The sequence below is a fragment of the Phocoena sinus genome, chromosome 14 (genome assembly GCF_008692025.1).
Source record: "Phocoena sinus isolate mPhoSin1 chromosome 14, mPhoSin1.pri, whole genome shotgun sequence".
Classification (NCBI taxonomy): Eukaryota; Metazoa; Chordata; class Mammalia; order Artiodactyla; family Phocoenidae; genus Phocoena; species Phocoena sinus.
This window is the reverse complement of record NC_045776.1, coordinates 32,473,705-32,495,570: the sequence shown is the minus strand read 5'-3', so window position 1 is coordinate 32,495,570 and position 21,866 is coordinate 32,473,705. Positions and strand designations below refer to the sequence as shown.

At 35.9% G+C, this 21,866-nt stretch overlaps 1 protein-coding gene across 3 annotated transcripts in view; it reads left to right on the top strand.

The window, feature by feature from the left end:
* Positions 1-21,866, top strand: part of PIK3C3 (phosphatidylinositol 3-kinase catalytic subunit type 3) — a 156,866-nt gene that overhangs the window by 90,327 nt on the left and 44,673 nt on the right. For all 3 annotated transcript variants that reach the window (XR_004345351.1, XM_032602470.1, XM_032602471.1), the window contains exons 14-20: positions 1,210-1,315; positions 2,794-2,910; positions 8,230-8,361; positions 10,887-11,015; positions 11,670-11,739; positions 14,167-14,231; positions 16,891-16,975. Coding sequence is in view for 2 of the 3 variants with exons in the window: in XM_032602470.1 (XP_032458361.1) it covers positions 1,210-1,315; positions 2,794-2,910; positions 8,230-8,361; positions 10,887-11,015; positions 11,670-11,739; positions 14,167-14,231; positions 16,891-16,975 (704 nt within the window). In the remaining variant the exon portion in view is untranslated. The remainder of the gene's footprint in view (positions 1-1,209; positions 1,316-2,793; positions 2,911-8,229; positions 8,362-10,886; positions 11,016-11,669; positions 11,740-14,166; positions 14,232-16,890; positions 16,976-21,866) is intronic.

Below are 21,866 nucleotides of genomic sequence, written 5' to 3'. Positions count from 1 at the left end.
ACCTTCTAGATGGTTAACTATTTTCTTTTCAGAAATAGTATAAAGGAAAATAGTAAGCCCTGTGATTTGAGATTTGTGAAATACTATCAGTTAAGGAAGTTAAAAAGTTTCATGTGGTTTTTAAAGGTCAAACTGTGAGAGTAAGCTTAGTAGAAAGAATTCTAGCCGAGGACCCCAGAGTCCAGGGTTCTGATTTCAGCTCTTCAGTCAACCAGTTGTGCCACCGTGGGCAAGATACAGCCACCTCTAAGTTTTGCTGTTGATAAAGTAAGCAAGTTTGAAACTGCACATCATTATCCACTGAAATCAATTTTAAGGCTCACAGTCTAGCATTTGTTATTTAAAGAAAAGTGAAATAGAACAGAGTAACAAATATTAACATATTGTTCATAGAATATTGCTTTGTGAAATTTTTTTCAGTTTTATGCATCTGTGTGCACACGTGGGCTGTGTGTAACGAGTTGTGATCTAAAATGTATTTGTTAGTATGGCTTGTTCCAATCAGAACAGTTGGAAACACTGGATTAAAAAACCTCTAAAATCTAATCCAGGTCATTATTTATATGATTATATGAATTGTATAAGCAGTTTAGGTTTAAGACTATATTTATATTTAAAATTTTTTAACTCTCTAAAACCACAATTTTATGATGGAAAAATTGAAGATTATATATGGAATTTTGAGAAATGGGGAAATTGGATATGAAAGGAAAAATTAAGATTTTAATTTATCTTTCAGAGGTATGTTAATGTAAAAAGCTTCAGTGTTGTTGTTGTTGTTGTTGTTGTTTTTCCCCAGAATAAGAGAGCCTTATGTAATACCAAAAGTATTACATATATTTTGAAAATATTTTTGTTCATGAGTTACTTGGTAGATTTGTGAGCTTATATAATTTCTGAAGATGTTAATGCTCTGTGTACCTCATAAAGCATTAGGAGAAAATGCTCATTTTGATGCCAAATTTTTTAGAAAGTCTAGGATATTGTACACATTAAGGCATTCTGTTATTAATTTACCTTTATAGAAGGTTATATATGTTGTTCCTGAATTTTCAGCTTTAAAAAGAGTGATAATAAAATATGTTTCATTACTCCCATTAATTATTTTTGCAAATGTGAATTGATCTGTTTTAATGGAAAGGCATAAGTGTTTACAAAATGATTCTGAGTTTCATTTCACATTTACATGAATGACTTAACATTTTTAAGGTATGTGATAGTGGAATGTGAAGATCAAGATACTCAGCAGAGAGATCCAAAGACCCATGAGATGTACTTGAATGTAATGAGACGGTTCAGCCAAGCATTGTTGAAGGTAACCATTTAATGTAGGGGTTGGCAGACACGGTGCATGGGACATATCCGGCCTATTGCCTGTTTTGGTATGCCCTATGAGCTAAGGATTTTTATTTTTAAATAGTTGTAAAAAATCACAAGAGGAATAATACTTTGTGACACATGAAAATTATGTGAAATTCACATTTCAGTGTTCATAAGTAAAATTTTATTGGGACATAGTCATGCTCATTTGTTTTCATATTGTTTGTGGTCACTTTTGTACTCCAATAGGAGATAAATATCTGGTATGGAATCTCTATAGTCAACAAGACCTAAAGTAGTTAATCCTTGGCCCTTTATAGTAAGTTTGTTGACCCCTGATTTAATAAAATAAACTTATACCTGGAACAGAAAACCCCCAAAGCTTTGCTTTTTTATTTCACTCTCTGTTTTCTGTTTTTATTTTTAAGACTAGGTTTATTTATATAAATCTGGTAATGATCATATTACAGATACTTTCTATATAACTTATATTTTTGCTTTTATAGTTTCTAGAGGTATGTAAGCCATTTTTCGCCCGGTATTCTTGTGATTGTTAAGGCAGTGTCACAGTTCAGTCAGCAGAAGGTGCACAGGCAATGAAAAGAAAACTGTCATGACGTTAACTGTGATTTGCTGTAGAAATGTAATATTTTACTTCAGAACATCTTTATCTGCTGTTTCATGTTTCATTTAAATTTTCTTAAAAACTTAAGTCACATCTTATTGAACTCTTTGAGTCTAAACTTTTGTACAGTTCTCAGAGGCCAGAGATTCTCTATATCTAACTGACTAGCAGATAAGCAGTTGGTCCTCTCATAATCTCTGTCACTTATAACCTTTGTCATCCTGTGAGGAAATTTCAGTCTCTTTGAGCATAAATTTCCATCTTCGAAATAAGGATGACAATTGCCAAGCTGCCTTTATCAATGTAATTGGAGAGACTAAATGGGAAAATGTTATTTTATAATATTTTATGAACTGAGAATTACTACATGAGACTTTATAGCATTTAGTTTTTATGACTTCTGTTTTACTAAGCAAGCATATCATATTACTCTTTGAGAACTTTTTTTTAAGTATATATTTATTTCCCTGAGGATAGTATTGTTTCTGCTGTATGCCCAGCACATTTTTGAAGAAATTATAGGCTTCCAGATATTTATTGAACTGGTGAGTGAATACATTTTGGGTGAATGAATTCTATCTTGTCACATGGTTGCGTGTGGGGAAAAAAGTGCAATTTTTGATAGACCAGTATTCGCTGAAGATTCAGTTAATTTTCAATTGTGGAAGAGTTGGCGGTGTTTAAGATAACAGGTTTATCATTCTCTCTGAATAAAGATAATTTTTTTCAATACTACTTTGTGTTGAAGTTTGTGGCTATTAAAAGAATAAAGATCACCCATGCTATTGAAGAAACCCTAATCATTATGCTACATAGAATTAATTTTTCTTTCCTTTGAATCCCTTCAGGGTGATAAGTCTGTCAGAGTTATGCGTTCTTTGTTGGCTGCACAGCAGACCTTTGTAGATCGGCTGGTGCACCTAATGAAGGCAGTTCAGCGTGAAAGTGGAAATCGTAAGAAAAAGGTAAACCTTTGGGCTTTGCTTTCTGTTTATGACTAATAATGTCTTGGTATCATAAAATACTGAGTTTTGGTACTGTCTCTTTGGTTGATATATTTTATGGAATTCTTATCATGCAATTACGGCCATACCTCGGAGATATTGCAGGTTCTGTTCCAGACCACTGCAGTACAGCAAATATCACCATAAAGTGAGTCACATGAATTTTTTGGTTTCCCAGTGCATATAAAAGTTAGGTCTACACTATACTGTATAGTATAGACTATACTGTAGTCTGTTAAGTGTGCAATGGCATTATGCCTAAAGAAAGCAATGTATATACCTTAATTAAAAATATTGCTAAAAAACGCTAGCCATCATCTGAGCCTTCAGAGAATCATAATCTTTTTGCTGATGGAAGGCGTTGCCTCGATGATGTGGCTGCTAACTGATCAGGGTGGTGGTTGCTGAAGGTTGGAGTGGCTGGGGCAATTTTGTAGAATAAGACAACAATGAAGATAATTAATCTTTGCCACGTCAGTTGACTCTTCCTTTCACTAACAATTTGTTTTCACTGTAGCATGCAGTGCTCATTGGCAGCATTTTTACCCATAGTAGAACTTCTTTCAAAATTGGAGTTAGTTCTCTCAAACCCTGCCACTGCTTTATCAACAAACTTTATGGAATATTCTAAATCCTGTTTGTCATTTCACCAACATTTATAGCATCTTCACCAGAAGTAGATTCCATCTCAAGAAACTACCTTCCTTTGCTCATCCCTAAGAAGCAGCCTCTCATCTGTTACTTTCATCATGAGTTTGCAGCAATTTAGTCACAGTTTCAGGCTCTCCTTCTAAGTCTAGCTATCTTGCTAGTTACTTCTTCCACAGAAGTCTTGAACCTCCCAAAGTCATCCTAAGAGTTGGAATCAACTTCTTCCAAACTCCTGTTAATGTTGATATTTTGACCTCTTTCTATGAATCACAGTTGTTCTTGATGGCATCTAGAATGGTGAATCCTTTCCAGAACATTGCCAATTTACTTTGCCTATATCCATCAGAGGAATCACTAACACTCACAGCCTTATGATAGTATTTTTTAAGTACTGAGACTTGAAAGTCAAAATCAGACTTTGATCCATGGGCTGCAGAATGGATATTATGTTAGCAGGTATAAAAAACATTAACTCACTGTACATCTTCACCAGAACTCTTGAGTGACCAGGTGCATTGTCAATGAGCAGTCATATTTTGAAAGGAATCTTTTTTTTTCTGACCAGTAATCTCAACAGTGGGCTTAAAATATTCAGTAAACCATATTGTAAACAGATGTGATGTCATCCAGGCTTTGTTCTTCATTTATAGAGCAGGCAGTAGATTTAGCATAATTCTTAAGAGCCTTAGGATTTTTGGAATGGTAAATAAGCGTTGGCTTAAACTTCAAGTTGCCAACTGCATTAGCCCCTGACCAGAGAGTCAGCCTGTCCTTTGAAGCCTTGAAGCAAGGCATTGACTTCTCCTCTCTAGCTGTGAGAGTCCTGGATGGCATCTTCTTCGAATATAAGGCTGTGTCATCCACTGCTTTTGTTAATTATCTTAGCTAGATCTTCTGGATAACTTGCTGCAGCTTCTACGTCAGCACTTGCTGCTTCACCTTGCACTTTGATGCTATAGAGATGGCTTCTTTCCTTAAACCTCATGAACCAAGCTCTGCTAGCTTCAAACTTTTCTTCTGCAGCTTTCTCACCTCTTTCAGCATTCATAGAATTGAAGAGAGTTAGGGCTTGCTCTGGGTTAGGCTTTGGCTGAAGGGAATGTTGTGGCCGGTTTGATCTTCTATCCAAACCACTAAAACTGTCTCCGGATCAGCAATAAGGCTGTTTTGCTTTCTTATCATCCATGTGTCCATAGTAGTTTAATTTCCTTCAAGAATTTTTCCTTTGCATTCACAATTTGGCTGTTTGGCATAAGAGGCCTAGCTTTTGGCCTGTCTAGGCTTTCAACATGCCTTCCTCACTAGCTTAATTATTTCTAGCTTTTGATTTAAAGTGAGAGATTTGTGACTCTTCCTTTCACTTAAACACATAAAAGCCATTGTAGGGTTGTAAATTGTCCTAATTTCAACATTGTGTCTCAGGGAATAGGGGAAGAAGAGAGAGGGAGAATAGCTGGTCAATGGGGCAGTCAAAACGCACGTAACGTTTTATCGATTAGGTTCTCCGTTTTATATGAGCTTGGTTCATGATGCCCCAAATCAATTACAATAGTAACATCAAAGATCACTGATCACAGATCATGATAACAAGTATAATAATAGTGAGAAGGTTTGAAATATTGTGAAAATTACCAAAATGTGACATAGAGACACAAGGTGAGCAAGTGCTGTTGGAAAATTGGCACCAATAGTCTTGCTTGACACAGGGTTGCCATAGACCTTCAATTTGTAAACAATGCAATCAATATCTGCATAGTGCCCTAAAGTGAAGTGCAATTAAATGAGGCCTGTTATAGTAATAGGAGTGGTTAGAAGTACAGATTATGTATGGGACCCTATTTTATGAGTTTATATACATTGATTTTTATCCACACAACAACCCTATAAGTTAGGTACTATTATTATCCCAATTGTAAGGAAAAGTAGGTAGTAGGAGGTTAAGTAATTTGCCAGATGTCCTCAGTTAGTAAGTGTTGAAGTTAGGATTTGTACCCAGACATTCTGAGTCCATATTTTTATCTACAGTGCTTTTCTGGCTCTCATTTTAGAATCTTAGTATCTTAGAATACAATTTATTTGACATGGAAAGAACCTCTAGAGATTATTTAGACTAGAATTTTTCTGAGAAAAAGAAGGTCCAGAGTAACTCACCCAAGGTTGCAGAACTAGTGATAGTGACTGGCAATGTGTTCTCATGGCCAGTACATTGATTTTGCTCTCAACGGGGTGAGGTTTCTACTTGATGATAATAGATGAGCATCTGTTCTTCAGATGTTATTTTTCCTGATCTTTTGCCCAAATGATATGAAGGATTCATCTGATATCTTCTCTTTACCTAATCCCATAAATGGAAAATCTTTCTTGGTGACATTTGTAAAACACCACAGCACATTTTACTGTCCTTCAGAATTGTGAGAGGAAGGCGGAGAGACTAAAAGGTGAAAAATTGAGTCGGGAATTTAAAGGCAGGGGATCAGGTCTGGCAGAGATGCGTGCAGGGAATAATGTTAACGAGGTTAGGGAGGAGAAAATAGGCTGCAGAGAAACACATGTTTATTGAGTCGGCGTTTTCTTTGTTTTTGAGAAGAATCACAAATCCTGGTTAAATAACTAAATTCCTACTGCTGTTCCTCCTGGAGCCCTTCTCTCCAGAGGTGCCCTGGTGAGCAGCAGTGTGACCCCAGTGCCCACCAGCAGAAAGAATTCCTGTTCTTTTGACTGTCAGTTTGGGGCATGTATTTAAACCGCAGTTTGTTCTTATGTGACATACTCTTTTGTTCGCCACCCATGAGCCTCTGGATACACCTCAGTTTTCGCTGTTCTGGAAGTTGACTCCCTACTGGAGACAGCACTTATAGTCCCCCAAAATAAATGTTGTTTTTGCCACATATTGCAAAACACATATTGTTTTTCCTATATTTTAAGTCAGACAGTCCTAAATATATTGTCAACATTGGCTAAAAATCTTTTCAGTTTTTCATGATGTGATAAAAGACAAACATAGTTTTATTTACTTAGTTTTACTAGAAACAAGCCCTCGAGTTTTAGTGAAATGCCAAGATGACTCTCTACCACCATTATTTGTGTTATTACTAGGAATAATGAAATGACTACAGCTAATAATTTGCAATCATATGTAATAGTACTTTTCCATCCCTCATAACGAAGTTGGGAGAGAGTTGCCTTGGTGAGTGCAACAGCGTTAAATGTGTGGCCAGGGGATCCATGAGTTAGGTGTCAGATGGTAAAGCAAATAATAATATTGTTGCCAACTTCTTTCCTTTGCTGATCTCATTTAAGGAAAAATTCTCTTGATTGAGGTCTTTGAATATAGATATTTGAGTTCCAATAAAAATGCATTGATGCCACACTTTTAAAAAACAATTAAAGCTTTCATTTTGAATGTTCAGTAGTCTCTTTTCACTTTGTGATTCTTTATGTTATAATATTTATTCTATAAAAATGTATCACATGCCTACTGTGTGCCAGGCACTTTTCTAGGTTCTGAGGATACAGAGGTGAATATAAAAATCCCTACCTTTAGAATGTAAGGACCTTACATTCCTGTTGGAGGAGAAAGTTAACAAAATAAGTAAAATATATTTTATGCTAGATAGTGTCATGTGCTTTGGAGAAAAAGCTGGAAAGGGGAATAGGAAGTGCTGGGTTCGAGTATTAAGGCAGCTTTTCACTTCTCAATGGAATAGTCAGGAAGGCCTCACTGAGAGTTGACATTTGGACAGAAACCTGAAGCAAGTAGGGGAGCAAGCCACTGAATAACTAGAGAAGACTATTCCAGCCAGAGGAGCTGCAAGCACAAAGGCCCTGATATGGGAGCATGTGTGACATGTTTGAGAAATAGGAAGAAGCCCAGTGTATTAGGTCAAGTTTTCTCCCTTTAAGAACAAGCTCACCTGTTTAAAGAATGCAATACTCTCACAGCTTTCAAAGGAAATAGATTATTATTTTGAAATTGAATAGATGGGCTTGGTCTAAACACTATAGATGCTGTTAAATGACAAAGCTGTTTCATCATGGCTTGAATTTCTGAAATCTTGGCTCAATGCAGTGTGCATGTGAGCTAAAGGAAATAAATAAATGGTGATATCTTGGGAAAAGTTCAATCAGACAGAGTCAATGAACAGTAAAAGGTAAGGTCCAAGTAAATTGAGTTTACTTTCTAAACCCAATACATGCAATGGAACAGCTAATGAAATGCTTGCTTAATATTTGGTCATGAGAAATTAAGCTTCAAATGAAATTAGTTTCTCCTTGTGACTTCACAGATCCTTTGAAAATAGAAATTGCATCTTTAAGTCCAGCTTGAGTATATTCCTGATTATCAGTTGCAGCAACAGAAACATATTCCCTAACCTTATGAAAGTCCAACTTTTCATAGGTCAAGGGATTGCTCCTTTTAAAGCATGCTGCTGCTTTTGTCAGGTGGATTATAAATGTTTGTCTCTCACACATATTCTCTCCTTTATGTTGTATTACTTCGCATATACTTTTATGGTGCTTTGCAAATATTTTAAAGTTAATAGAATCAGTCTTTATGTCTTTACCATATACTTTAAAAACCCCTTTTCCATTTTAACCTAATTAGTACTTTCTAACTTGTTCTCCTAGAATGAGAGACTACAGGCATTGCTTGGAGACAACGAAAAGATGAACTTGTCAGATGTGGAACTTATCCCATTGCCTTTAGAACCCCAGGTGAAAATTAGAGGAATAATCCCAGAAACAGCTACATTATTTAAGGTAATTGTGGTGGATCTTTAGACACTACCTTTGAAAAAAGATACCTTTTATTTATCCGTGTGTTTTGTTTTAAAATCTTTTTGTATTATCAGTAGACATTTTATGTGAAATGTATAAAATATTTTTATATCTGGATTTTTTAATCTAATTTTTAAACTATTTATTAATCACCTGATTTTTCTCATGTAAGCTTTTTTTTAAAAAAATTAAAAGTTAAATCGCAAACTTAGACATTATAAGTTCCCGTGTTTAGATATGAGTTCTAGTTAACCTATGACTTAAATTTTTTCTTGTATTTTCAAGTGTAGTAATTCTCTTTAGTCCTTAATAGCATGCCAGACTTTCTTTTGGCTGGCCACCACCTGGATAGTTAGAAAGAACTGGTAGCAGCTGCCTTCTCTAAGCAGGCCAAAGGGCTGAGCATCATTACTTGTGAAGAAGCATCATTATCTGCTGGGCATCATATTGAAAGGTCTCTCTGAGGCATGATGTTTTAGGTCTTCTGATTCTAAGGGTGGAAGGGCATAAGTTGCATTGGGATATTACTTTGTATCAGATAAGAAAGGGCTCATAGATCAACAACTTGGGTATATGAAAAGGGGTGTGATTACAGTAAAAAATGGTTGATTTTTTAAGGGTGTGTTTAAAGGCAGCCCATGGCAGCCCAGCGCACACAACTGCAATGTAAGTTTCATAAAGCAGTACTTAACCTTACTGCATATTATGGACTCTAATAGTTTCTATTCTTTTAAAAACTATTCTATTGCATTAATTTTTAAATGTTGTTTGCAACCTATTTAATTGGTTTTAAAACTCATTATTGAATTATATCCTGCAATTTGAAAAATGCTGGTACAGGAGAGAAAATGCAAGTATTTCTTAGTTCATGCTAGAACTCCCAAATAAGACCTGCTTCTAATATTCTCATTCCCTTAGGACTAATCAAAACCAGTGAATCAAAAAAGGATTTTTATTATTTTTTTGCAAACAGGATGAAAAAGAATATCTAAGACATAGAGCAGGAGTTGTAAGAGTGGGGCATAAGAATCTATCATTATTGTTAGGTGTATTCTGGATCCATTTTTCCCTTAATAATATAATTTTATAATTATGTCTTATATACACAAAGTAGATGGTCAATAAAATATCATGGGACATCTTTTTAATCCTAATATTCAGTCCTGATTTTTTTCTTCCAGCCCTTATTTAGTATGTGGACATTCTTTTTTTTTCTTTTTTCCACTATGTAGTACACTTGAAGCTAACATAATATTATACATCAACTATATTTCAATTTTTTTTTTTTTAAAAACATCTTTATTGGGGTATAATTGCTTTACAATGGTGTGTTAGTTTCTGCTTTATAACAAAGTGAATCAGCTATACATATACATATGTTCCCATATGTCTTCCCTCTTGCTTCTCCCTCCCTCCCACTCTCCCCATCCCACCCCTCCAGGCTGTCACAAAGCACTGAGCTAATATCCCTGTGCCTTGCGGCTGCTTCCCCCTAGCTATCTACCTTACTACGTTTGTTAGTGTGTATATGAGTATGTGGACATTCTTAAAAATTCTGAATTGCAGATAGCAATTAATGGTTCTAGAGTGTTTACTACATAACTCTAGCATTATAATTTTTAACCATTTTTGAGTCATGAATGTCTTTAAGGGTCCAATGAAAGTGATGGATTGGATACTTTAGAATGTTACCCATATGCTTGTACATACACTGAAATGTCTGCACAGAGTTGTAGGGGAATCCATGAATTCCTGTTGTCTTTTTATGAACTCCTTAGAGCTGAAAAGGTTATGCACCTAGTTTTCAGTATTTTTAAACAGTATTTTGTAGACCTTAGCTTAAGAATGAAAGCTAGATCTCCATGGAGAGTGAACCCCTTAAGGCACTGGGATTAGTGCTTAGTTATCCTGAGATTGTCAGCTGCTTGCATTAGATTTCAGATGACATCTAAATTTCAGAATCAGATCCGAATCTGAAAAGGGAAATTACAACAAAGAACCTCTTGCTTATCATTTATCTTTAGGAAGATCACTTCCAGTTCTTCTTGAGCTTTTGTGAGCTAGGGTACAAGGTAATTTATAAAATATATTTTGCCTGAGGTGATAAAAGGATACTACAAATTTAAGATAATTTAAAGTTTGGAGTTTCAGTCCACTAGAGGTTGTAGGTTCTAAACATATATTCTTTGAAGCATTTTTGTTGCCTTTTCCCCCAACATTTTATATGAAAGTTTTCAAACATACAGCAAAGTTGAAAGACTTTCACAGTAAACAACTGTATACCCACTTCTTCTATCCTGTTATTAACATTTTACTGTATTTGCTTTGTCACACGTCTGTTCATCCCTCTGTCTGATACTTTTTATGCTATTATTTCTCATGGCCTGTATAAATTAAGGTTATTATTATTTGTTTTCTTTATTAGACTCATTTCTTTTCTTTAGATTATTATAAATTTCCCCACATTTCCATCTTATATAATTTGAAAATAATATTTTTATTTCCAGAGTGCCCTTATGCCCGCACAGTTATTCTTTAAGACAGAAGATGGAGGCAAATATCCAGTTATATTTAAGCATGGGGATGATTTACGCCAAGATCAACTTATTCTCCAAATCATTTCACTCATGGACAAGGTGAACATAACCTTATGTTGGTAGGGAACATTTTTTCATTTTAGAAATTGATGATTTAGTGGATATGCTGTGCATGGACAGAATTGTTTTGTAACATTCAGATGCAGTCCTAGAAAGCTGAACAATCTCCACTTGATCTTGAGCAAATTTAGTTGTTTTTGTACACTGCAGTATGGCTCTTATGATTAGTATAAAATGAAACTGCATGTGTTCCTTTTTATAAAAATGTTTTTCCCAGTTAAGTTCTTTCAGTGTTAAATTTAGTAATTTTCTTCCTCTTAGTCAATTAAATCTTCTTCTTTTTAAAATCCTGTTTCTGTCCCTGGCTTATAAAGGAAAATATTTGTCCTCATTTCCTTTTTCTGTGTTCTAAAATACTTTGTGACCAGTAAGGCCTGCATAAATCCTTAGGAGGAACCCTTCTGTTCATCGAAAACTGACAGTGATCTAGAAAAAGATAAGAAATTTGACATACCACCGTGTAAAGTGCTTAATACATTTATTTTGATGATCAAAGTTAAATTAATTGATTTAATTAAGCCTTAATTTAGGTTTACTTTCTAAATCTCTGTGTATTAAAGTGCTATAGTACTTGCGTGCAAAACTATTTTATAACATTCTTTTCATTTGGTTAATATAACTTTTGATCTTAAGCTGCTACGAAAAGAAAATCTGGATTTGAAGTTGACGCCCTATAAAGTATTAGCCACTAGTACAAAACATGGTAAGTTTATTTTATAACATTATTATTTATTTCAGTGTCCAATGAGTATACTTTTCCTTTTTTATTTATTTATTTATTTATTATTTATTTATTTTGTGGTACGCGGGCCTCTCACTGTTGTGGCCTCTCGCATTGCGGAGCACAGGCTCCGGACGCGCAGGCTCAGCGGCCATGGCTCACAGGGCCAGCTGCTCCGCGGCATGTAGGATCTTCCTGGACCGGGGCACAAACCCGTGTCCCCTGCATCGGCAGGCGGACTCTCAACCACTGCGCCACCAGGGAAGCCCTACTTTTCCTTTTTCAATTGAAAAGTGTTAAGAATGTTAGAGATTGAACTCATGTGTAACACTGAAGACCACTTGGGCCTTCCTGACTGCTGGCCTACCTTCTGTCTCTCCCTCCCTCTCTCCCTCTGTCCCTCCCTTTCTTCCTTCTGTCCTTCCTTCCTTTTATACCTCTTGGAATCATTAAACAACATATTTGGAAGAAAAATTAGCATCTTTCTGATATATTTCTTTGCATTCAAAACTTTCAGTAGCTACAAACTACAGTAGTTTTCTTCCATGGTGATCTGTATCTGGAATCATTACTGAGAGTTACTAAAACTCAGAGAGGCTGTGCCTTGCTTATACAAGCCACTCAGCAGATGATGTTGCCTTATCCACTAATTTTTTTTTTTAAATATATATCTAAGTCTTTTTGATATTGAGTAACCTCTGGAAGTTTGGCAGAAGATTCCCTAGGAATGCTTGCCTAATGCCTATTGTAAATTTTATAATCTTGTTACTCTTAGAGCTTCTTACCCTTAGGTATCTTGAAGAAACAAGTACCTGTTTTATTTTAGGCTTTCTGCCCTTCTCTGGGCCACCCCCAAATCTTTTTGACGGTTTAATTCCTGTTCTCATTTTTCTCTCAGAATGATCTTGTTAAAAGTGCAAATATTCTACCATCCTTCATAGATTGATTTATTTAGCTTTCATTTGCTCTTGGGACAAAGACAAAAGCCTTAGCTTAGTTTACAAGTTCTTGCATGGTATGACATACTTCTGCACCTATCTCTGTCACCTCTTTCTTGCCACTCTCCCCCTTGCTTCTTAGGCTTTAGCCACACCAGCCACCTTCCATTTTCTCAAATGTACCATGCTCTTTTCAGTCTTATATGATCATTGTCTTTAATATCCTTTCCGCTTTACTAATTAATCTTTATTATCCTTCAAAACACGGTTCAGATGTCAGATGTCCTCTGATCCCTGTTGTAATATAGGTCTCCCTATGCTATTCTCTTTCGTTCATAGTTTTTATCCCAATAAAACTTGCAAGCTTGTAAGATCTTTGAAAGCAGGGTCAAGGCTCTATTTTTGCTTATCTGGCGAAGTTCTTGCTACATAGTAGAAAAACTATAAATGTCTGTTAAGTGCATTAATGCAGACTGTTCAGTATTTATAAGAATAGATGATACAGGGCTTCCCTGGTGGCGCAGTGGTTGAGAGTCCGTCTGCCGATGCAGGGGACGCGGGTTCGTGCCCCGGTCTGGGAGGATCCCACATGCCGCGGAGCGGGAAGGCCCGTGAGCCATGGCTGCTGAGCCTGCGCGTCCGGAGCCTGTGCTCTGCAATGGGAGGGGCCGCAACAGTGAGAGGCCCGTGTACCACAAAAAAAATAAAAATAAAAATAAAAATAAAAATAAAAAAAAAGAATAGATGATACATTTCTTACTCTAAAGAAATATACAGTCTCCTAATTTGCACGTGAATGATTATAATGTAAGGCTTACCAAAACCAGATCATGGTTATGATCCTGAAATAGTTTCCATCATTCAACTTTGATTGTTTTTCAGATTTGTTGTTTTATACTTCTTTTGTTGTCCCTAGACTTACCAGATTTACTTTTTCTCCTTATTCTCCTGTATACTATCTTCTTTCCCTTCTTTTTGGTAGTTTAAGGGATTTATACTTCCCTCTTATATCATTTCCAGGGAATGGCAGAAGATGGAGTATTACACAAAGAAAGCCAATGAATATACTATAATTTTAGGGTTAGGTGATTGATATTCCACAATTCCAGATTTCTTAAAATGATTTCAAATTCAGAATAATTTTAATTGACATATGTTATAATACTATAGAAAGAAATTTTTATTCCAGATTTAAGAAGCCTAGCCTATTATTTTGTGTTCCTTGTGTATAATAATAGAAATTGGCCTTGAGAAGCATACAGATTGTCAGCTTATTTCTTGTTTTTTAAGTTTCCTTGTATTTCCTATGATGTAAATGCCAGTGTATACTAAATACAATGTTTATAGACCTCTTTAAGCTATTAGGTTTGTAGTGTATACATTTTCAAATGAAGACTATTCTTAGCAGAATCTTTATTTTTATTGCTTCACCAATAGCTATGCTTAATACAATGCATCTGTTTCTGTGTAGGCTTCATGCAATTTATCCAGTCAGTTCCTGTTGCTGAAGTTCTTGATACAGAAGGAAGCATTCAGGTATAGTATCTATTTTAAAGATTTATAAATTTCATGAATATATTCTTATTATAAAAATTTCAATCTTTATAAAAAGTATATAAAGTTAGAAATGACAGTCTCTTTTTATCACCCATCTTCCCTAAAGTTGTTTTCCTTTCCTGAGAAGTAAATAATGCTAACAGTTAGAAATGCTTCCATGGTAGATGTTCAGTTCCTTAAAATGGGCCTAACATATAATAGGAGATCAGGAATTAACTGGTAAACAAATTTTAAATTTGTTACAGTTTATGGTTGTATTATATTTCAAAGTATGAAAATATTATAATTTATTTAGCCATCGGTGAACATTCTGATTATTTCCGATTTTTGTTGTCAGAACAGTCCTACAGTGATATTTTTGCTTGTACATGTTTTGCACAATTATTTTTTAAGACCCTTATCCCCACCTCCAAAGTCATTTCTCTCCTTTAATATAAGAAAAGACAAGTTTTTTCTGGGACTAAGCCATGTATATCTTTGGATTTTTTTTTTTACATTTTAAATATGTGAATTAGTGTTTAATTCAGAATTCTTATTACATCTTAATAGTTTATTTTGTTAATTTTTAAATATAATTTTTCTTTTTCCTAAGAAAAATGTATATAATTCACACAGAAAAATTGATATGCCTGAGATGAAAAATAATACAGTGAAAGGCTTGATAGAGGATATTTGCTGTAGTGTGTTTTTGTGTTTCTCAGTTTAAAGTGTCTCAGTAATTCAGTATGGAGTTTAGATTTTCAAGAAAGCGTTACTCTGTTTTGTTGTCAAAACAGGTGGTTGATTCTGTTTGGTTTGGGGTACAGTCATGTTCAGTGGTTAAAAGCTCACACTCAAAACATCAAACTGCCTGAGTTTGAAGTTTGGCTCTGCAGCTTTCTAGCTATATTTTGTGTAACCTTGCAAGCAGGTTAGCCTTTAGCTGGTATTTGGCTTTCTGTGAGAACTTGGCTTTTAACTGATAAGGGTGGTTCACATACCTAGACTGTTTGTACAAATAATATGATTTATAGCAAGCAACCTGCTTTCCTTCTAGAATTTTGATAGTTACTGAACTAAATAGACTGTAGAGGGTGCCTGTATGACCAGCCCCCAGTAAGTACGCTCAGTGTATGCCTTCACAGAAGACAGCAAGGAGGATTGCACATGGAATTCACAGGCTTTGCCTGTGTATTTTTCCCACGCTGATCCTGTTGTGTATACTTTTACTGTAATACACACTGCTGTGGTACAACTGTAAGTTGAGTCTGTGACCCCAACTAACAAATCAAACCTGTCAGAGGTATAGGGGACCCCCTAGCATACCCTTCAAGTCTCAGTTTTTATATCTGTAAAATTTGGATAATGATGAAGAGTACCTAGCTCTAGAATTGTTCTGAAGATGACATGAAATGTATGCAGAGCTTTAGCACAGGTTTTAACTGAAGTAATTGTTTAATAAAGTTATCAATTATTATGTTGCTCTGTGCAATTATGATTTTGTAAATTAAACCAATGACAGTTTGTGTCCTGATTCTTAGTTGCATGTGTGATCTGTGTAAATAATTTTGCTGAGTCATAGCTTATCTTATCTTCAACTTTAGTAGATAATTAAAAATTGTTTTCCAAAATAATTGTTTTTAGAAGCAACTGTTTCTCATTGCTACCCATCTTTGCCTAATCTTGGTATTGTCAAACTTCTAAATTTTGGTATTTATTATTATTTAGTTTGCATTTCCCTGATTACCTGAAAGATTGAGTATTTAAAAATATTTGTAGGCCATTTATTTCTTCTGTGAAGTGCTTGTTCATATCTTTTGCGCATTTTCATGTTGGGTCGTTTGTCTTTTCCTTATTGATTTATAGGAGTTCTTTATATATTCTAGATGTAGATTCTTTGTCAAACTTACAAAGTGCTCCAAAAAGCTTAAAACATAGGATAAACTTACTTTTTTAATAGTGTGTTAGTTGTATTTTCAAATAATATACACTGTGTATTTTTCTTTAACATCTAGATGTAAGGGAATAGGTCCAGTTGGTAATCTGGGGGTAAAAAAAATAAATGCATGATTTTCCCCAGTGTTTCCAGACTCTTTGGACACTCTAGTGTATTTATTGTGCCCCTATAATTCTTTGGTTCAGTCTGCATCTCTTATATTTATCTTTTTATCACTTTCCTCTGAATCTGAAAATTCTTAGCATTGCATTCTAATTATTTTGAAAATTGGAATGTAACTTTATTGAGTTTGTTAATGGTAACAGTGTTTCAGTGGCCATACTTAAAAGGTAATTTTTAAAACTCATGTTCACTTTTAGGAGAATATATGATACCCAGAAAACCCCTTATGTTTACATTCAAGAGAAAGGTGAAACAAACTGATAAATTAAGTATAGAGATATAGCAGTAAGTTTATTTAATGTTTTCCCCTGTGGTATAGAAGTAGCAGGCTTTTATTTATTTATTTGTTTGTTTGTTTGTCTTAGCCTATAAGCATAGTAATAAGACTGATTCCTGAGGAATATGCTTCCTAAAGTCCACATTTTATAATTACTGACTGCTGTACACCAGATACCTCTTTGTCATTATTTACAATTTTTAAATGCTAATTTGTTTAAGGATTGTATTGAATTTATAAACATGAAAATAATATCTTTTCAGAACTTTTTTAGAAAATATGCACCAAGTGAGAATGGGCCAAATGGGATCAGTGCTGAAGTTATGGATACTTATGTTAAAAGCTGTGGTAAGTATTTCAACTTACTACGTTTCATTGATATGTGGAAATAAAGGAAAACAGGCTATCCTGATATTACCATGCTCATACACATTTAGAACATGTTAGGATTTTTTCTAGTCCATTTGGGCTACAATAACAAAATACCAGAGACTGGGTGACTTACAAACAACAGAAATATATTTTTCACAGTCCTGGGGGCTGGAAGTCTGAGATAAGATGCCAGCCTGGTCAGGTGAGGGCCTTCCTTGGGTCAAAGATGTGTTACTTTATCTACACCTATTGGGAGGAGCTAGGGAGCTCTGTGGGGTATCTTTTATAGGGAGCTAATCCCATTCATGAGGGCTAAGCACCTCCCGAAGTTCCCACCTCCTGACACCACTACCTTGGGCATTAGGATTTCAGCATGTGAATTTTGAGGGGACACAAACATTCAAACCATAGCAGTTTTAAATGCTGTGCAAGAAAATTAAAAGATAGAAAATGTGAAAAAAGAGGTCGTTAATGTTTTGACATAATAGTAGGAATAAGGTGTAAATTCTGTTTACTCTTTTATAGATGCATCTTCTTTTTAAACATCTTTATTAGAGTATAATTGCTTTACAATGTTGTGTTAGTTTCTGCTGTATAACAAAGTGAATCAGCTATATGTACACATATATCCCCATATCCCCTCCCTCTTGCATCTCCCTCCCATCCTCCCTATCCCACCTCTGTAGGTGGTCACAAAGCACCGAGCTGATCTCCCTGTGCTATGTCTCTGCTTCCCACTAGCTAGCTATTTTACATTTGAGAGTGTATATATGTCCAGAACACTCTCTCACTTCATCCCAGCTTACCCTTCCCCTTCCCTGTGTCCTCAAGTCCATTCTCTACATCTGCATCCTTCTTCCTGTCCTGCCCCTAGGTTCATTAGAACCTTTTTTTTTTTATTCCATATATATGTGTTAGCATATGGTATTTGTTTTTTTCTCTGACTTACTTCACTCTGTATGACAGACTCTAGGTCCATCCACCTCACTACAAATAACTCAATTTCATTTCTTTTTATGGCTGAGTAATAATCCATTGTATATATGTGCCTCATCTTTATCCATTCAGTTGTCAATGGACACCCAGGTTGCTTCCATGTCCTGGCTATTGTAAATAGTGCTACAATGAACATTGTGGTACAGGACTCATTTTGAATGATGGTTTTCTCAGGGTGTATGCCCATAGTGGGATTGCTGGGTCATATGGTAGTTCTAGTTTTAGTACTTTAAGGAACCTCCATACTGTTCTCCATAGTGGCTGTATCAATTTACATTCCCACCAACAGTGCAAGAGGGTTCCCTTTTCTCCACATCCTCTCCAGCATTTATTGTTTATAGATTTTTTTTTTTTTTTTTTTTTTTTTTTTCCGGTAAGTGGGCCTCTCACTGTTGTGGTCTCTCCCGTTGTGGAGCACAGGTTCTGGACGCGCAGGCTCAGCAGCCATGGCTCATGGGCCCAGCCACTCCGCGGCATGTGGGATCTTCCCGGACCGGGGCATGAACCCATGTCCCCTGCATCAGCAGGCAGACCCTCAACCACTGCGCCACCAGGGAAGCCCTGTTTATAGATTTTTTGATGATGGCCATTCTGACTGGTGTGAGCTGATACCTCACTGTAGTTTTGATTTTCATTTCTCTAATGATTAGTGATGTTGAGCATCCTTTCATGTGTTTGTTGGCAATCTGTATATCTTCTTTGGAGAAATGTCTGTTTAGATCTTCTGCCCATTTTTGGATTGGGTTGTTTTTTTTTTTTTTTTTATTTTGCTTTGTTTTTTGTGGTACTGTTTTGTTTTTTGTGGTACGCGGGCCTCTCACTGTTGTGGCCTCTCCCGTTGCGGAGCACAGGCTCCGGACGCGCAGGCTCAGTGGCCATGGCTCACGGGCCCAGCTGCTCCGCGGCATGTGGGATCTTCCCGGACTGGGGCACGAACCCGTGTCCCCTGCATCGGCAGGCGGACTCGCAACCACTGCGCCACCAGGGAAGCCCTGTTTTTTTGATATTGAGCTGCATGAGCTGCTTGTGTATTTTGGAGATTAATTCTTTGTCAGTTGCTTTGTTTGCAAATCTTTTCTCCCATTCTGAGGGTTGTCTTTTCGTCTTGTCCATGGTTTCCTTTGCTTTGCAAAAGCTTTTAAGTGTCATTAGGTCCCATTTGTTTATTTGTGTTTTAATTTCTATTTCTCTAGGGGGTGGGTCAAAAAGGATCTTGCTGTGATTTATGTCATAGAGTGTTCTTCCTATGTTTTCATCTAAGAGTTTTACAGTGTCTGGCCTTACATGTAGGTCTTTAATCCCATTTTGAGTTTATTTTTGTGTATGGTGTTAGGAAGTATTCTAGCTGTCCAGTTTTCCCAGCACCACTTATTGAGGAGGCTATCTTTTCTCCATTGTATATTCTTGCTTCCTTTATCAAAGATAAGGTGACCATATGCATATGGGTTTATCTCTGGGCTTTCTATCCTGTTCCATTGATCTGTCTTTCTGTTTTTGTGCCAGTACCATGCTGTCTTGATTACTGTAGCTTCATAGTATAGTCTGATGTCATGGAGCCTGATTTCTGGGCTGTGTTTTTCTTTCTCTGGATTACTTTGGCTATTCGGGATCTTTTGTGTTTCCATACAAATTGTGAAATTTTTTGTTCTAGTTCTGTGAAAAATGCCATTGGTAGTTTGATAGGGATTGCACTGAATCTGTACATTGCTTTGGGTTGTATAGTCATTTTCACAATGTTGATTCTTCCAATCCAAGAAAATGATATATCTCTCCATCTGTTTGTATCATCTTTAATTTCTTTCATCAGTGTCTGCATAAGGTCTTTTGTCTCCTTAGGTAGGTTTATTCCTAGGTATGTTATTCTTTTTGTTGCAATAGTAAATGGAAATGTTTCCTTAATTTCTCTTTCGGAGTTTTCATCATTAGGGTATAGGAATACAGGAGATTTCTGTTCATTAATTTTGTATCCTGCTACTTTACCAAATTCATTGATTAGCTCTAGTAGTTTTCTGGTAGCATCTTTAGGATTCTCTATGTATAGTATCATGTCATCTGCAAACAGTGACAGCTTTACTTCTTTTCCCATTTGGATTCCTTTTATTTATTTTTCTTCTGTGATTGCTGTGGCCAAAACTTCCAAAACTATGTTGAATATTAGTGGTAAGAGTGGGCATCTTTGTCTTGTTCCGGGCTTTAGAGGATATGGTTTCAGTTTTTCCCCATTGAGAATGATGTTGGCTATGGGTTTGTCATATATGGCCTTTATTATGTTGAGGTAAGTTCCCTCTATCCCTACTTTCTGGAGAGTTTTTATCACATGTGGGTGTTGAATTTTGTTGAAAGCTTTTTCTGCATCTATTGAGGTTATCATATGGTTTTTATCCTTCAGTTTGTTAATATGGTATATCACATTGATTTGCATGTATTGAAGAATCCTTGCATTCCTGGGATAAACCCCACTTGATCATGGTGTATGATCCTTTTAATGTGCCTTTGGATTCTGTTTTCTAGTATTTTGTTGAAGATTTTTGCATCTATGGTCATCAGTGATATTGGTCTGTAGTTTTCTTTTTTTGTGACATCTTTGTCTGGTTTTGGTATCAGGGTTATGGTGGCCTCGTAGAATGAGTTTGGGAGCATTCCTCCAAGTTTGGGAGTGTTCCTCCTTCTGCTATATTTTGGAAGAGTTTGAGAAGGATAGGTGTTAGCTCTTCTCTAAGTGTTTGATAGAATTTGCCTGTGAAGCCACCTGGTCCTGGGCTTTTTTTTGTTGGAAGTTTTTTTTTTTTCTGTTTTACATGGGCCTCTCACTTTTGTGGCCTCTCCTGTTGCAGAGCACAGGCTCTGGACACACAGGCTCAGCGGCCAAGGCTCATGGGCCTAGCTACTCCGCGGCATGTGGAATCTTCCCGGACCAGGGCACGAACCCGTGTTCCCTGCATCGGCAGTTGGACTCTCAACCAGTGCGCCACCAGGGAAGCCCTGTTGGAAAATTTTTAATCACAGTTTCAATTTCAGTTCTTGTTATTGGTCTGTTTATATTTTCTCTGTCTTCCTGGTTTTGTCTCAGGAGGTTGTGCTTTTCTAAGAATTTGCCCATTTCTTCCAGGTTGTCAATTTTATTGGCATGTAGTTGCTTGTAGTAATCCCTCATTATTCTTTGTATTTCTGCAGGGTCAGTTATTACTTCTCCTTTTTCATTTGTAATTCTGTTGATTTGAGTCTTCTCCCTTTTTTTCTTGATGAGTCTGGCTAGTGGTTTATCCATAGATTCATCTTTGCAATCACTTAACTGTTTTGTAATTATAAGTTATTTCTTCCTGGAAGTTGTAATTTTTCCCTTGATTTTCCCTGAGTTTGAGTAAGCAATTACGTAGACTGTGGGAAAAGTGTTTCAGGAATAATTATATTTTTGATAAATCTCTAGAGCTAAGATAACAGTGTTCTGTTAGGAGGTGCCTCTCATGGTATTTTAGATTAGTGCTTATGGTCCCTTTCTGGAAATAAGTAAGTAGTGACATGCCATAGGGATTAATTCAAATGTTTCAACCACTTATGCCTATTCTCATTAAGTTTATATTCTAGAGGATTATTTTTTATTTTCTTGAGAGACTTTTTTTTTTAATAACTATATTGTTTAAGGGAGGGTTAATAAAGGAGTTGACACTAGAGTTGAGCCCTGAATAGTATATGGCATATATCATGTTATTCCTGTTTTACATAAATATTATATTTATGTCCATATTTCTACTTAAGCAGTCAAGCTTGGGGAAGCAATTAGAGGATTTTCTAGACATATAACAACTATATTTAAACTTTCCTATCATTTTATGGCTTATAAATTGCTCTCTTATACATGACATTTTTTTTA